This window comes from Pagrus pagrus, assembly GCF_965226575.1.
Source record: "Pagrus pagrus genome assembly, chromosome: 24".
Taxonomy (NCBI): Eukaryota; Metazoa; Chordata; class Actinopteri; order Spariformes; family Sparidae; genus Pagrus; species Pagrus pagrus.
Genome location: NC_140206.1, coordinates 9,063,606 through 9,079,775, shown reverse-complemented (window position 1 = coordinate 9,079,775; position 16,170 = coordinate 9,063,606). Strand labels below are relative to the sequence as shown.

General features: G+C 41.2%; 1 protein-coding gene across 2 annotated transcripts in view; it reads left to right on the top strand.

Annotated features, from left to right (window-relative positions):
- Positions 1–16,170, top strand: part of dmd (dystrophin) — a 279,023-nt gene that overhangs the window by 166,230 nt on the left and 96,623 nt on the right. For both annotated transcript variants that reach the window (XM_084346660.1, XM_084346659.1), the window contains exons 25-31: positions 2,340–2,485; positions 9,369–9,469; positions 10,522–10,633; positions 10,724–10,837; positions 11,165–11,320; positions 11,408–11,578; positions 14,765–14,947. In XM_084346660.1, the coding sequence (XP_084202786.1) occupies positions 2,340–2,485; positions 9,369–9,469; positions 10,522–10,633; positions 10,724–10,837; positions 11,165–11,320; positions 11,408–11,578; positions 14,765–14,947 (983 nt within the window). The remainder of the gene's footprint in view (positions 1–2,339; positions 2,486–9,368; positions 9,470–10,521; positions 10,634–10,723; positions 10,838–11,164; positions 11,321–11,407; positions 11,579–14,764; positions 14,948–16,170) is intronic.

Sequence of the window (16,170 nt, the reverse complement as noted above, 5' to 3'; positions counted from 1 at the left end):
CGCTCCCAGCCCGGGCAGAGTCAGCTAACTAGCTAAGGAGAGCTAAAGTCGAATTCGACAGGTGGGAAATTCTTACATATACTATCTTTAAGTATCTTTAAGTTGTTAAGGAGTTTAAGTGAAGAGGGCTTGACATACAAAACAACCCACATGTTTTATTGTAGCAATATGGTCACTATGTTAACCCCATTTCACACACCTCCTAACAAGTATTTGCTGTGTTTTCAATCACTATGCTACAATTAGCCAACTCGTCAGAGGATGTCAGCCTGTCCTCTTTCAAATCCACAGAATGCAAACACAACCACAACGTAGCTGTGTAACACAAAGGAACGCTGCCTCAGTGGTTTACTGCTACATATTGGATAAAGGTTATTTTAATCATAGGCAAATGAAAAATTTAATTAGTACCGTGGTTATGACCAATTGGGAACCATTACCAATTTAAAACATTACATTTGGGTAATTTGACAAGCATCGCTTTAATAATGGATCTAAAAAAAAATCATTGCAATACTGTGAGCAACAGCAATAAGATAAAGTCATTCTTTTCATGGTTACATTTGTATTAACCGTAGCCATCTCTAAGGACCTAGAGGGCTCTGACGGTTCTTACCAGCTAACAAGTAATGTGGGAATAGTTTAGTAAAGTTTCAAGGGATCTACTTTCTCAAGCTAAAGGACTCAAGAAAACTGTTGTGCCAAAGCTCAGTGTCATCCTGTCACTAAACCTGCTCAAATTACGTGTCATTTTATAGTTGGTTAACACGTAGAGTGACTCAGACTTGTGTGGCAACGTGTCATATGTCTGCGTAGTGAGTAGCAAGTGAGAGTGAGTCATTTAGTCCAATTTGTAGTGCTACTCTCACTCTGTGTGTGACGCGCTCTGTGGCTTCCTCAGCGATAACAATGACAATGAGACTTAATGAGATAGAAAAAGAAGCTGAGAGCTGTGGCCATCAAGACAAGGAAAACGAAATCAGACGGACGCTGTGACAAAACAAGAGCAGATAGCTATTTATATCAATGAGGGAGAGAATGATGGAGAGAAATGAGAAAACAAAAAATATAGCCACTGAGAAAATGACCCCGAGGGAAAAGGCGTCGAGAGACAAAGATGTGGGAAGAAGGAAAGAGAAGGAGAGGCAGCTGGAGAGAGAAGAAAAGATAGAGAAAGATGCTGACAGCTGAACAGACAAACTCGACTTCTTTACTCACTCAGACAGCTTCTTCCCTCGTGCCACACACTGCGCTTTTCTCACCCACGCCAGGGTTTAGATATCCAGCACGCACACATTCAGCTGCTTCCAAATGAATGGTTATAGGCATATGTGCAGGAGTACTGTGCTGAATTCATGTACAGTAGAGAAGCATATTGAAAAGAATTTCTCTTAAAGCAGTACCTATTTAAATGTTATTTCCTTTAGTGGCTTCCTTTCTCTATCAGCCTTTGAAATCAGTTCAGGTCAGGTCAGGACATTTCTTTCTCTGTGCTCGACTCAAATCAGGGACGCTTTACTCGCAAGAATTGAAAGGAGCGACTTTACCAGAGTATTGCGTCATGAAAAAGTCCTAAAATGCAGCGAATGCAAGACTCCAAAGTATTCAAAATGAAGAAATGGTGGTTGGTTTCCATCAAGTTTTTGGCATCTACTAGACAACTTGGAAGGTATAGCCGCGTGTCATCAGCATAAGATATAATCAGATGCTATTGCAGTGAGTAATATGACCCAGGGTAAGCATATGTAAAATAAAGGGACCCAGAATTGACCCCTGAGGCACTCCAAATCTAATTCTGGCAAAGGGACATGATTACTGAATTTGTATTGCTGTGATGTCTGGTTTTTAACTTTGGGATGCCGAATCTCCTATCCTGGCTAACCTTGAAACTTAAACCTTGATCACATATGGAAAACCAGTTGGATGAATGATTTATAGTGGTTAATTGTGTCATTTGGTGTACCTCAATTTCCCTGAGGGAACTTTCCCAAGGGATAAATAAAGTACAATCTAATCTAATCTAATCTAAATAGAGTAAAACTGAAATAGGTTGCATCCCAGAAAAAGAGGACTTTTGTAATGTACACAAAGGTACAAAAATAAAAGTAAATAAATCAACAGTTATTTCAGAAAGACAAACTTACCAAGAAACTTTCCAAACAGCACTCAGCACAGCAGTGTCCTTAGGTATTTTCACACTGAAGGATAGAAGATTTATATCTATGAAATAAATCATGTTGGACTTCGTCCTTACACTTGGATATTAAAGTCTTTGCGGTTTGCATTGAACACCTGAGAGCCTCTCTGACATATCTCTCTGTCTCCCTGTGTGTATGTAGTTTTGGAGAGCTTGCCCCCGGCTCGTTACAAGGAAACCATATCGACTCTGTTGGCATGGTTACAACAGTGCGAGGCCAAGCTGGCCATCCCATCCACGGCCGTTACAGAGTATCCTATTATGGAACAGAGACTGAAGGACGTACAGGTACACAAACACACACTCCCACACTTTGGTCTGCAGATGAGTGATATATTCCTGCTTTAATATCTCATTTAGAGTTTGCAGTCAGAAGTAATAAAATTTGAGGTTATGTGCTGTCACAGTCATAAAAAAATTGAATTAATCTTTGTGCTTTCAATGCAAAGGTACAATAACAGTTACGCATTACACTCACATAGTATGAAGGAGATGTCAAAACATTATGAACTATGGGCTGTTGAACGTAGTGTAATGTACTGTATTTATTTATAGATCTCCATTTATATATCTTGGCTTTTATGTGGAAGAAGCATTGCAGCCTTTTAAAATATCACCTGACACTTGATCAGATAGTTCAACTACTTTCAGTTTTATACTTCAACTCAGTGGCAGATTCAGGATGTTTGAGGGGTAGGGGCGTAGAAAGTAGTGATACGTTTATAGGGCGATTGCTCGTCAACTTACACTCCAACTACTCTCATTTTGTACTCTTTAAATAAGAGTTCAGAGTTAATCTTAAGGGTGTAATATGTTAGAATTTTCCACCAGTTGAAATCATTCTGCCATTAGCTGGTTAGCTCAGTTAGGGTTAGGTTTAGCTGGGCAGCTAGCGGACTGGACTGGTAGCTCAGAGCACCAGGAAAGTGTTGGTGTTTACACCACTAGCATGGTAGGCTAGCTCGGTAGCATGGTAACTTCAATAGATATCTCTACAACACAAGACATAGACGTCATAATGTCAAAACTGTTATTTCTTCTCATTCTGTCGATAATCTTCTGAATGTTTTCAAGTAAATTTCAATCTCATCTCAGTTTACGCTTCAAGCGGCTCTGGCTTTGACTGCTACTTTAAACCCTTTCAGTGCTAAACTGACACTTCAAAATGCTTAAACTTCACATCTGACTCTTTAAACAACAGTTTGCCATTTTTACTTGTTTGTGTTGTTTCAAAAGCTCAATATGTTAGGACATTTAACTATCCCAGGGCTGAGATTGAGTAATGATCTAGTGTAATGTTTGAGGTAATGGCAGCTCTCTTAGTGGTATGAATCACAGTTAATTATGCTGTTAGCTGGGTATACTATAATCCCATCATCCACCAGGAGTTAACAGTGATTCAGCTGATAGGTGGATTCGCTCTGTATCACTGTGTATGCTCTCGACAACACCGCTGCTCAGATCTGTTTACAAATTCCCATAAAATGCCAAAATGGGACTGGCTCTATAATCCTGTGGGGCTGTATAACACTGTAATCAGTTTTTACTACGAGTAGTAAAGTTATATTGCCACTGGCGATGCCAAACTGCCATAGCAGCACTCTTTTAAGGGATGCTGTTGCGCTGCTCTTTGAGGTATCAGGCGGGGGATAAAGAAGAGAGAGAAAACAGATGACAGGCCCCATTAGCCAAGAGTCTGATTCATATCCACAGCGTAGTGAGTAAATTGCATGCATCTGATACACCAGGACATCCTCAAATCACCGCTGTAAACATAAAATCCCTGTAGAACGAATCATTAAGGCAGATGGAGTGTCCTTTTAAAAAGAAGAGGTCATTTCCAACATCAACCGACTGTTAATGGCAAAGAGGTTTTTTTAGCTGGCACATTCCAGTATATGTGTTTTTGGCCTCAATTTTGTTCGCACGAAATTAATTAAACTGAAAGTTAAGTGATTTGAGTTTAAATGAACCAGATCTTGTAAAAATGACAACTAAAGACATAATATTATTATTATTATACCTCTGTATTACTGCCTCTGTGGCTCGGGATGTTAACAAGTGGCTTGTTTTGCAAATTACAATTTGCAAGTTATTACTATGATAATTCTCCTTTTTTTTAATGTGTTAATTTTTTTAATTCCTGCCCATTTCCATTTCCATTCCTATCATTATTCTCAGAAAAGATTTTGTTCTCTTGTCTTTGCCGTAGTGTATTAATCTCCCCCCTCACACCTGCAAACACATACAATGGATATACACATGCATGTATATTTACATACACCCACCACCTCACCTACTGAATTCGATGTGAACACATGAATGAAATTTACATTTTCACACATGAATTACTTACATTCATCTGTGATTGGCTTTTTTTCACATGTGGAAAAAAAACAGCACACGAAATCTCATTGAATTGCTCATTTTCACATATATCCACGTAGGGTTACATAATTTCACTTGTGAACAAACTCAACTATCGGTTTACAGTTTTTAACAATCATTGCCTACATTATGTCCTGTCCCAGAACCCTATTTTAATATCTAATTAAACAAAAACAATGCTGATAAATATCCTCTTTCACTGTGGAGTTAAACAAATAGCCCTCACTAAACTTACATTCATACCCACACTTGTTTGCTGTCCTGTATCCTGTAAACTAGTCTTTTAAATTTAAAGCAGCGGCTCTAACAGCGAGCTAAACTGTAAACCCTCAGAAAAACATACAAACAAGCGGGGAGAATTTCACTTTCAGTAAAAATCTGTGATTTTGTGAAGCCGGCTTGCATCTGCTTAACATGCAGAGTGCAGGCCAGAGCTCGTCTGCCGTCGGTGTGTGTGTGTGTTTTTATGTGTGTTTGTCTACAACTCTGCAATTATGAGAGGCGGGTGTGCATAATCCCAGCGGAGCAAATCAGTGTGTCTGTTTATCACAATATCTACCTACAGATAAACACTCACACACTCATAAATGCCAGTGCAGAGTGTGTCAGTATGCATACAATATGGAGGTGAGCACACACACACACATACACACAGTTTTTTTTTCATTGTGTCCATGTTCATCCGTATTTCCCGTCAAAAGAATACAAGAGCTTTTGTTCTCTCTTTTATTACTTTGTTGTTGTTTGGAAGCGATTTTTATCTCCCGTTTAAGTCAAGGTCACAGTACAGAGGAAATCTGTGTGTGTGTGTGTGTGTGTGTGTGTGTGTGTGTGTGTGTGTGTGTGTGTGTGTGTGTGTGTGTGTGTGTGTGTGTGTGTGTGCACTCAGCCCTCTTTAAACTTGATAATGGTCTTGTAGCATAGCAGGGAGATCAGGCCTTGTAGCCCGAGATTAATTAAAGTTGATTGTAGATAATAATTAGGAATTCTTTCTGCATACTGATAAGCCGTCATTAATTTCCAGAGCAACTGTTTTCCCCTCTCGTCGCTCGGAGAGACGACCGTGTGTGCATGTGTGGTCGGGAAACGTTTCCTATACACAGGTGACGGCATCACCTCTCACTCTGGTTGCTTTGTTCGTTAGAATAATGAGAGCTCCTGCCAGGTGGGAACCTTGAATCCTGACTGTCAGAAAAAGCAGATATTAAAAAAAACATCCCTGATTGGTAAAGTTAACCGACAGCCTGAGGAGAGATTGTCATTAATATCATCCACAGAAGTTGTTAAAGATCTGATTGCAGCGTTCAATCACTGCCTCTAATTTTGGTGTCATTACGTCGAGTGATTGATTTGTGATCTTGCAACAGGGTGATTTAGTGAGAAGTGAGTAGGGGTGGGCTGTAGGGATAATTGATTGAGGACTGCAATTAACTTCTTCAAGCCCAAGAGGACGTCTATAAATGTCTTGTTTTGTCTGACAACTGTTTAGTTTGTGTTGAACAGAAAATCCTCACAATTAATACGATGGAACCAATATCCCTCATTTACCATTAATAATCAGAATAATAGACCAGTTTGAATAAAAATGCCACCTTAATCAGAAGAGACCGATCAAAACCAGCCTGATCTAAATTAATTTAAAGGGGTGGTGTTAAAATTTATTTATTTTTTCCTGATGCAAAAGATCTTATAAGTTAAAAAAGGCCTAAGTCCAACGGAAGCTCCTTTCTCCCACAGAAAACACCGCTCCTGAAATGCCTCGTCAGTAGTCCCGCCTTTAATTCCGTGACTTCATTACATCACCATGTCACATATTTGCACGATTTACCATATTCACGGTAGAAGTGAAGCTAGCTAGAAGCTGAAAACACAACAGACCTGACCAGAGACATGCTAAGTGGTGCTGGCTCAGGTGTGTGTGAGCTGACCAATCGGAGCAGACTGGGTATTCGCGGGGGGGGGGGGGGGGGGGGGGGGGCTTAAAGAGACAGAACAGAGCGCTAAACATCAAGGGAGTTGTAGTCCTGGGTGTAGCGGACAACAAGTTTAAGACAGTGGTTGTAGAGAGGGTCAAGAAACAGCAAGCACATATACACACTTAGATGCAATATGCAACAATGGAGCTCAGTTTATTCATAACAAAATATTCAAAGTCCTCATTAAGACTGAGTGAAATCTGTGCATGTCCAGTTTGACTAAATACACGTCATAACCGCTAACTCTCTCACTCTCTCAAGCAAAGAGCAGTGAAAGGAACATTCGGCTAGCTGACCCTCGCCAGTAAAAATGACTAACGGCAGTGGCAGCAGGTCACATCAGCTGTCGCTAATTAAGGTTAATTCTGTGAGTAACTGGACTAGAGGCCAAAATAACACTTGGCTGCTGTCTGGTTTGTGTGTCTGTACTCAGCCAGAGATCATCTGTGAGGGAAGAGGCTCCTCTCTGTGCCACTACTGTGCAAATTAATGTTTCTGTAGCTCCAAAAACTAAAACAGAGTGTGAAGAGTTTCATTCTCCCAATTTAAATTTCATTACATTTCACTTAATGTCATATGGATTGTTACAGACTGCAGCACTTATCAAAACTAGCAATTCAAAATAAAAACCGTTCTGGAAATATTTGGAGTGGAACCAGTAGTGATAGGGCTTCATGACATTATTAGCATGAAACTGATTTTAGTAATTTGGAAGCAGAAAAGGCCATCAAGCCCACTTAATCTTGCCAAAAAGTTATGATTCAACCTACCAGTGGCGGACTCGGCATGTTTGAGGGGCAGTGGGGAAAACATATAAAGGACACCAGCTGTATGCGGTGGGACACCACATACAGAAAGTCGTGATATATTTATAGTAGAGAGGGCACTTCACCATGTTTTGTCCACTTGAAGGGCAACCTACAGTAGATGGCGCTTTATCAGTGACTTTTTTTGGAACCTGGGGGCACCGAGGGTCAACCTAGAGTTAAAAAATAAACATTTCATTAAGGGGAGGGGTGAACATGTTAAAGTAAAGATCTTCTTTTGGTTTTGTTTGTTTGTTTTTTTTTGTTTTTTAGCCATTATCTAACTTGAACCAATTCGTTTTGGTGCCATTAACCACCACGGTGACTGGAAACACTGTTTCCTAGCGATTACTTCTAGCAAAATACACGGCCTGCTTTCAGAAACTGGACCCTCAAATGATCCGTCAGGACTTATGTGTTTGTGATGTCAAAACTGTATAGTCAAAGCCCTCAGCTACGACCCCAGCATGGCCAAGGTTGCAAACACACAGACAGAGATGATGATTTTAAAACAACGGGCGATGCCTGCTCAGGCCTGTGAGAGCTGACCAATCAGAGCAGACTGGGCTTTAAGGGTGGGGAGAATTAAAGAGACAGGCACTAAAACGGTATGAGTAAAAATACTGTGTTTTTTAACATTAATGCATGTTAACATTTTCTAGTACACCAAAAATAAAATTATGAACCTGAAAAATCAGCATAACATGGGATCTCTACTGTCTTCTAGTATAACTTTGCATTGGCATTATGATGTATCAACTCTTGACCTTTTTAAAGAATAAAGGAGCTCCCTCACCTCACTCCTCGAAAGTGAATGTGGGATCTGATTTTAATCAGTTACAGGAAGTGTCAGAGGTCCGTCCATGTGGTTTCTTGTTCTTTTATTGAGCTGGATGAAAACACTGAGAGAAGAGGAAAGAAAAGGAAAACTTTAACCAAAAAGAGTCCTTAATGCCTCCCTGCTTGGGATTCAATGTTGCAGCAGAAGGATTGTGGGTAAGCCATAGTAACTGACGGATGTCCTGTCCAGGGGCTGTGCTTGAACTAAGCTAAACTAAGCCTCTGAGCCACCTTGGTGTGAACGAGGCTTTCTTCCCCAAAATCCTGCACCCGAGGTTTACCAAAGAATTCCCTCACCTGTCCTCTTGTAATTCACCCTGCGTGGCAGGGTAAGCAAAATCAAACAGTGTGCAAAGGCTTTCATTACAAAGTGTTAACAGTGCCAGCCTCTCATGCTCGTCATCCCTCACTCAGCCATCTCACCCCGCTCAATGCGGTGTAATGTAAGAGACGAGCTGATAAAATGACTTTTCGCCCAAAGCATTTTGGCTCCATGGCATTTTCATGAGGCGTGGGAGCCAACGCGATGGATCTGATAAATCGTGAGGCGAGTTTCCCGCTGCGATTCTACGGAGACTTGTTGATAAACGTGTCAAGGAAATGCCAGCATGAGGATTGATTTCTCGGGCGCAAACATATATATTTGAACAAATTGATTTTGGCATGGAAGGCTGTGTATTAGAGATGGATATATTATTCAGTTATGAACAGACAGTGCGCCCTGAGCAGATATAATTGCACAAGTTTTTGCAGCATCCTTTTCTCTCTTCACCTGATTGACACAATTCGCATCGCATCGCTTCCTCTCAAAGTCATGATTTGGTCAAAGCAAACACATTGCTGCAATCAGCAGGACTCACTCTTTCTCAGGATATCAGGATAACCGGTGACAATCAAGAATAAATGTCTGCAAATCCTCTGTGAAATTACTTTAAAAGGTGCTTTTATAACTTCCTATCTTGGCTTCATTATCTGATCAATTTAGATCAAATATTATGTCTTTTGTGAGTAGCTATTCTCACAAAGATATGAGTATGAATAGCAGGGAGCAATTCATAACCGACTAATCCAAAAAACAGATATTTTTGTGAAACATCATTGATGACATGCTTGAAGAAGCTTACAATTCTCCCTCTTTCCCTCCATCTTCCACCCCTCCAGGCCCTACAGGTGGCTCTGGCTGAACACCAGGGGGAGATGGACTACCTGACCTCAGCTGTGGAGCAGGTCTTCCTGAAAGCTCCGCCAGACATCTGCCAGAAGTAAGACATGGGAAACATTAGGTTGTGCTGTGTGGTCCATTGAAGTCCTGATCATTCTGCAGTACTCTGGCTCCAAACTGGAAGAACAGAAAATAATTTTCCCGCCGACATAGTCCAACTTAAACGCATCCAGTTCATCTCCATTTACTCTGCCTGTTAGTGAATTTTAACCCAGGACCTTCTCACTGTGAGGAGGCAGTGCTCACCACTGTGCTGCCCTTTAAAAGAAACCCATAAAAATACAGGAAATGTGTGTGTTACAGCAGCTTGTTATCCAGGCTTTGCACAGGAACGGTAATGCATTGTAAATAAACATATTAACACAGAGAGAAGTATCAATACAGAAATGAACACAACAAATAACTAAGTAAGTTCAAATATTTCAATACAGAATCAAAGAGAAAACTCCTATACTAAGAGTATAACGATGTGTATAATCACCACCAGTGAAGTTACTGAAAACAGAGTGGAGTTTGGTTGAAACAGAAACCATCTGAAATCTGAGAGTCAGGCAGAGTTGAGGCGTTGGGACGGTTATTGCTTTGGGCAATAACTTTAAGACAGACTTGAAATGTGAACCTAGCATTGCACCAGCAGTTACATCAAATTCAGGCCTTTTCCAGACTGCTTAAAGTAATTTAAAGCGTTGAGTGGAAGAAAAACCAAGGTGAATATATGCTGCGTCACACTTCTGTTGTGGAGCCAGCTAGCTTTTCCTCGGGCTAAGCTACTAGCAGCAAGGACTGAAAAGACGATTTTAGTCAACAGACATGCAAAGCAATGGACAGAGGCCTGTACCGGGAGGCTACTTGTGCTGTAAAGCTGCAAGTTGTGGTACTGGAACTTCAAAAAACATGCCTGGAATTATTTATTTATTTATTTTTTTGTTTATCGACAGACATATTCGTGACCCACTGGACAGAAAAGGCAAAAAAATCTCTAAAAAATAAATAAATAAATGCATTGGAAATGGTTTGTACAGGTAGTATAGTAATATATGGGTAAAGAAATAAACCTATACCTTCTTTAATTCAAATTAAACATTTTGGTAGGTACCGCACTGAGATGGACTCCATTATGGCCCGTTGGAGACGACTTGGCACCACGCTGACAGAAAACGCACAGAGAATCCAGGAGCTGATGGCCAAACTGATGCAGTTTGAGGTGAGACTGTTTAGCGGGACAGCGATTCGTCGCTTGAGAATCCAAGTGATACATGAATTCGACTCAATTTTTCAACTGTCTCTCCACCAGAACGATGTAAAGACTTTAAAGAAGTGGATGGCAGATGTGGATGTGTTCCTGAACGAGGAATGGCCGGCGCTGGGAGACTCTGAAGCTCTGGAGAAACAGCTGGAGCAGTGCACGGTGAGGAAACGTTTTAATTGCACAGATTGAACTTGCATTATATCTTGTGTATGTCGCCCACTTGTTACTTAATGAAATAATCATAGAGAAATCAGAGAAATCATAAAATAACCCCTTAGAGTTCATAAAATGTCTAAGAGTCCATAAAATGTCCCTCAAGGAAGCAGAGGAAATGAGCAGATACACCGCTTTTTCATGACGCATTGTAAAAAAATTGAAATCGAAAAACACCAAAGATTTCTCATTAAAACCGAAACGATCCACTCTGCAACACGTGCGGTCGTAATTCCACCCGTTTAACCTCCATCCTGCACTCTGATTGGCCAGGCTCTGGTGAATGACATCCACACCATCCAACCCAGCGTCAACGGCATCAATGAAGTGGGCGTGTACTTGAAGAAAGAGGCTGAGCCGCCATTCGCCATCTACATCCAGAAACTGCTGGACGAACTCAACGCCCAGTGGGAGAACGTCTGCAAACAGGTGTGTAAACTTCATCCAGGAACTGAGTGTTCTTACTCTCATGTGTCCTTGTAACACAGAGTGTTTGTTTCTCTCTCCTTCTTCAAGGCCTATGCCAAGAAATCTGCTCTGAAAGGTGGCCTTGATAAGACCATGGCTCTGAGGAAGGAGATGCAGGAGATGCAGGAGTGGATTAACCAGGCCGAGGAAGACTACCTGGAGAGAGACTTCACATACAAAACACCCGAAGAGCTACGCAAGGCTGTGGAGGAGCTCAAGGTAGAACAGAAATATAAGGTTGTGGGGGATGTGTGCAAGTGTAAGTTGGAGAAAGAGAGGGAGGCAGAGACAGAAAGCCAATGAAATTGCTTATGCAATTATATGCTTATGATCATAATTCAGTGCAGTATTGACAAAGCATGTTTTACAATGTAAGAATAATTACTGAGAGTGTAAATGAAAAAAAAAACCCAGCAAATTCTACTCTTCTCACTGAAAAAATAATGATTAATGATCATAATTGATTGTAAATGATGAGGTGACATCAGGCAATCAATTTAATGTAAAGCTAATGGTAAGAACTGAAGAAGAAATAACAGGATACAAGTCTGCAGCCATGCTAGCAGCTCTCTGAGGCTGTCCTTGAGCTGAATGCTAATATTAGCATGCTGACATGTTCTGGATTAAATTGAAAATCTAGCTAAAAGGCTGTCATGCTCAGATTGTTGATGATAACGCTAGCATGGTGATGTTTAGCAGGTGTAATGTTGTGTGCTTTCCTATTAGCATGCTTACATTGGCTAATTAGCGCTCAACGCAAAGTCTGATCTTTCATTAGTTACACAGGTATGTAATCTGATGAGCTGCCTCCAGTGATGTCACTCAGTGGCTAAATTGAATTATGGGTAATGTAGGCGCCAGGTTTTGAAAAGGAAGAAGAATGTGTGGAATAAATAAGTCAAAATCGATGTATCGATTTTGAGTTTTGTGTTCATAATTAAAAGCTGCTGCCTACATTACCCACAATGCAAATCAGCCACTGAATGACATCACTGGAGGCAATTTATCAGATTACACACTACTTCACTTCACTACTTTACCCTTTAATTGGACAAAAATGAAAAGGAAACACAATGCATAGAAAAACGGCAAAAAAAAGATAAAGAAAACATCAGAGCGAAACAGAAAAGTTCTCACCCCTCACCATCCCAATCACTTCATACAGTCCCTCAGAACATTAGCCAGCTTTGAAAAGATCTATAGATTTCATGGCTTAGAAATAGATCACTCACAGCCCCATTAAATCACCTGCGTGTCTCAGTTTTAGTCCTGAATATGTAGAACTGTGTGTGTGTTCAGCTTCGGTTGACACCTGAGCTTTTTCTTGATAACCGTGATCTCGCTCTGACTGACTCGGTGCCGCTGCTGCTGCAGCTGTTCTTTCTCTTTTCTCTGTCACTCTGTTTTGATCCCGGTTAATTCCAGGTCGATAACGCCCTCTGTCTGCCTGCCTCTCCTTTCATTGTTGGAGTTAAAAAAAAAACCCCCATCTCTTCTCCCTCTCTTCTCTTTCTTTCCATCTCTCTTTATCTTCTTCCCTTACCCTCGCTCTGCACTCTCATTCTCCCCCGTTCCTCAATTTTCTATCACAGTGCATTGATTCTCCTATTCACCGCCGCACTTTTTTAGCTTTCATAACTTTAATGCGATGTATTTGTGATGTAAATTTATGGCACTATTTACTTTGTGCCTTGGCAATGGCCGTCCCCTTCCATTCACCCCTCCTTCGCCGAAAAAAGTTTACTTGAGACTCGAGTGAAAATTAAAAATTGATTTCACTCTGCTTGCTCTTCCTAATCTCCCCCCCCTCCTTCCTCTCCTCTTCTTAAAGTGAAACCCCATTCTTGAATCTGTTCACTCGTTTATTCTCCTAATCCCCCCCTCCCTCCCTCCGTCGTTCGGGAAAGTATTAGCTACACTCCTTCATTCATTGATTCGTCGGCTTACTTGTTCACTCAGTCTCGCTGTCTCTTCACACTCGCTGGCTTTGTCAACAGAAGATACATTGATTCATTTGTTCCTGCATCCATCCCTCCATCCATTAAGCTCTCTCTCTCTTTCTTACCTCTCTTCCTTCCCTCTCTTGCTCTTTATCTCCCGCCATCTGTCTCTGCTTTCGTTCACTCTTCAGCGTTTTATTGATTTAAAAAAAGGGTTCTTAATGCACACGGGCTAAAATCAGCTGAACTTTAGGGCCTTTTCACACAACGCCGGTTTTATTCCAGTTTTTCAGCCCCAGCTTGTGCCGACAATTTGTATCAAAAAAAGTCCCAAACGCAAAACACTAAGGCAGGCAGGCTAGAAAAACAAAAAATCGAGTCTTAATCAGGTCCGACAGTGAGGAGAAACACTGGTTTATATCCACAGGAACTGACTGACTAAAGAAACACCGAAAAAATGTCGGGAAAAAGACAAAGGCAGGAAGTGGAAAGTAAACCATGACACAGTAATTACAGTAAATGATTAAATGATTAAACTTCTGTGCTGGGGTGCTGGAGGATGAACTGAATGCTAAAGACTTGACAGAGATGTTGACCTAAAGCACCAGCAGGATAAATCTGGGGTAGGAAAGTGAAAGGCACCAGTCGCACCTTCCGTATTACCACCAATGAGGTGCCCTCGTCCTTGGATGGCAGATCAAACTGTGGTTATACTTGGACGGCTTCCAGCTGTCAGTATTGTGAATGTGATCAGGGCGTTTCTGAAAAAGAGAGCATTACTTATTCTCAGTGAAACTCTCCTGACTAAATAAAGGCAAAGAAAAATCTTTATTGAAGCAAAAGGGTGCCTCTGCAGTCTTCTCAGCGGTGAGATCGAAGAGGTTTAAACTGTGATTTGTCAGTCCGCAGCATGTCCATTCCAATAGTGCTAACCCCAGACTAACCCTCTGTTTCTATTTTAAAGTTTGACTTAAAGCAACACGCCCATTAATTCTCGCTTGTTAAAGGCATTGCTGTGCACTTGACAATCAAACAGGACACTGAGCTTCCCGTTTCTTTGACTACGGGCTGGCGATTTCTTCTTATTATTAGTTATTTAACTGCTGTTCAGAGGTATATTTGCACTTTCGCTTGTCAGTCTGGTTGTACTGTGTTTTGTTCTCCATGTACAGAAAATACCATCTTGAAAGCACGAGAGACCATTCAGAGATAAAGAGTAGTCCTCTCAGCCATCTGACCCTGGCAGCCAGTTCCAAACTTTTGAACAGTAGTGCACATGAGAGCTTTATGTTTATTTAACTTCAGCAAGGAAAATGTAAATTTTCACCACCGTTGCCTCGTACTCGATACATCCACGCATTTCATTTGAAAGATCCAAGTTGGAGGTCGGGGATTTTTATCATTTGAGGACCCTCGACAGTTCTGGTGCTTTATTAACTTCTCCTTCTGTCTGTTTCTCTATCAGAGGGCCCAGGAAGAGGTACACTCCAAAGAGCTCAAGGTCAAACTCCTTACCGACAGCGTGAACAGTTTCATCGCCAAGGCTCCACCCACAGCCCACGATGCCTTGCGGTCTGAACTGGACGTGTTGACGGCCAACTACCAGCGCCTGTGCAGCCGGCTGGATGGGAAATGTAAAACGCTGGAGGTATAAACTTTATCTTCAATTTCTGTCGTCATTTGGAAGTCTTAATTGGATGATCTTGGCATGCAGGTGAAGACAAAGGCGTGTGTATGTACCTGAGGTAGAAAAGACCGCCTTATATGAGTCAAGGCTAAGGCTGTGGTGCTCACATACATCAGCTCTGCAGGGCATGTTGTGTACGTGGGTAGATGAGTGTTTTCAGACAGTGTGAAAAACAGTATATTATGGATGAGCCGAGGTGGGGCGAGGTTAGCCATGCAGCGCCGTTTTCAGGCTCTTGTCTTGCATTTTAGATGTCAGCTGGTTACCTTCAAAGTGTGAGCCTAATCGAAAACGAGTCTGTTTTAATGAACACAAGACGTTTTAATGTTTAATGCTCGAGCTGGAGGTTTTATTGAGAAATGATGTGATAGAAAAGGGATACAAGATGAATGAATACATGCATGGGATCCGTCATTCTGTGTTCTATGGTTTGGGGCAGAAATCTTAGACATGGATGTCTTAAAACCATCTGCTTTGCTTATCCAGGAAAGTGAAAACAAATGTGTTTAGTAATTTGGGCAAACTGACAAAACTGGCAAAAAAAAATAGACAATCTGAGTATCGAGCTGTTCCCTCTCCCGAAAACAATAAAAAGTATCTTCATAAAGAAAAGGAAGACCAGAAATTCATATTCATAGGGGTTGGGGTTGGGGTCAAGGTTAGGGTTGGGTTCAAGAAAAGGATTATTTGGAAATTTTAGACCTCTCGGCCAAAGAAAAGGGTGTGGACACGCAGCCTATCAACAGTTTAAACCCCCTTTGTTTGACCCCAACCTCAAGGTTAGGGTGGGAGTTGGGGTCAAGGTTGGGGTTAGGGTCAGGTTTGGGTTAAAAGGGTTGGGGGTTGGGGTTAGGTTTATGTTTATGTTAGCTTCAAGTTAGGGTTTGTGCAGTAATGCAACTTAGCAGTAATTTACAAGACAATAAAATCAGTTTCATTATTATACCTGTTGCCATATTTTGTTAATTAGGATTACTAAAGCTGTGTTCACTCCTGTCAATATTGTGTGATTAAACTGAGAACTGTTACAATTAACTTCTCAGGACAAAACAGATCCGAAATTTTTTTGTTGGAAACATAAATGTGCTGACAGCTCTGATGGAGCTCGGGATTTACCCTGAGGACGGCTACGGTCTTCTAAATGTTTTTAGTTTATAGATTTGTGAATAACATTTTACCTGTCA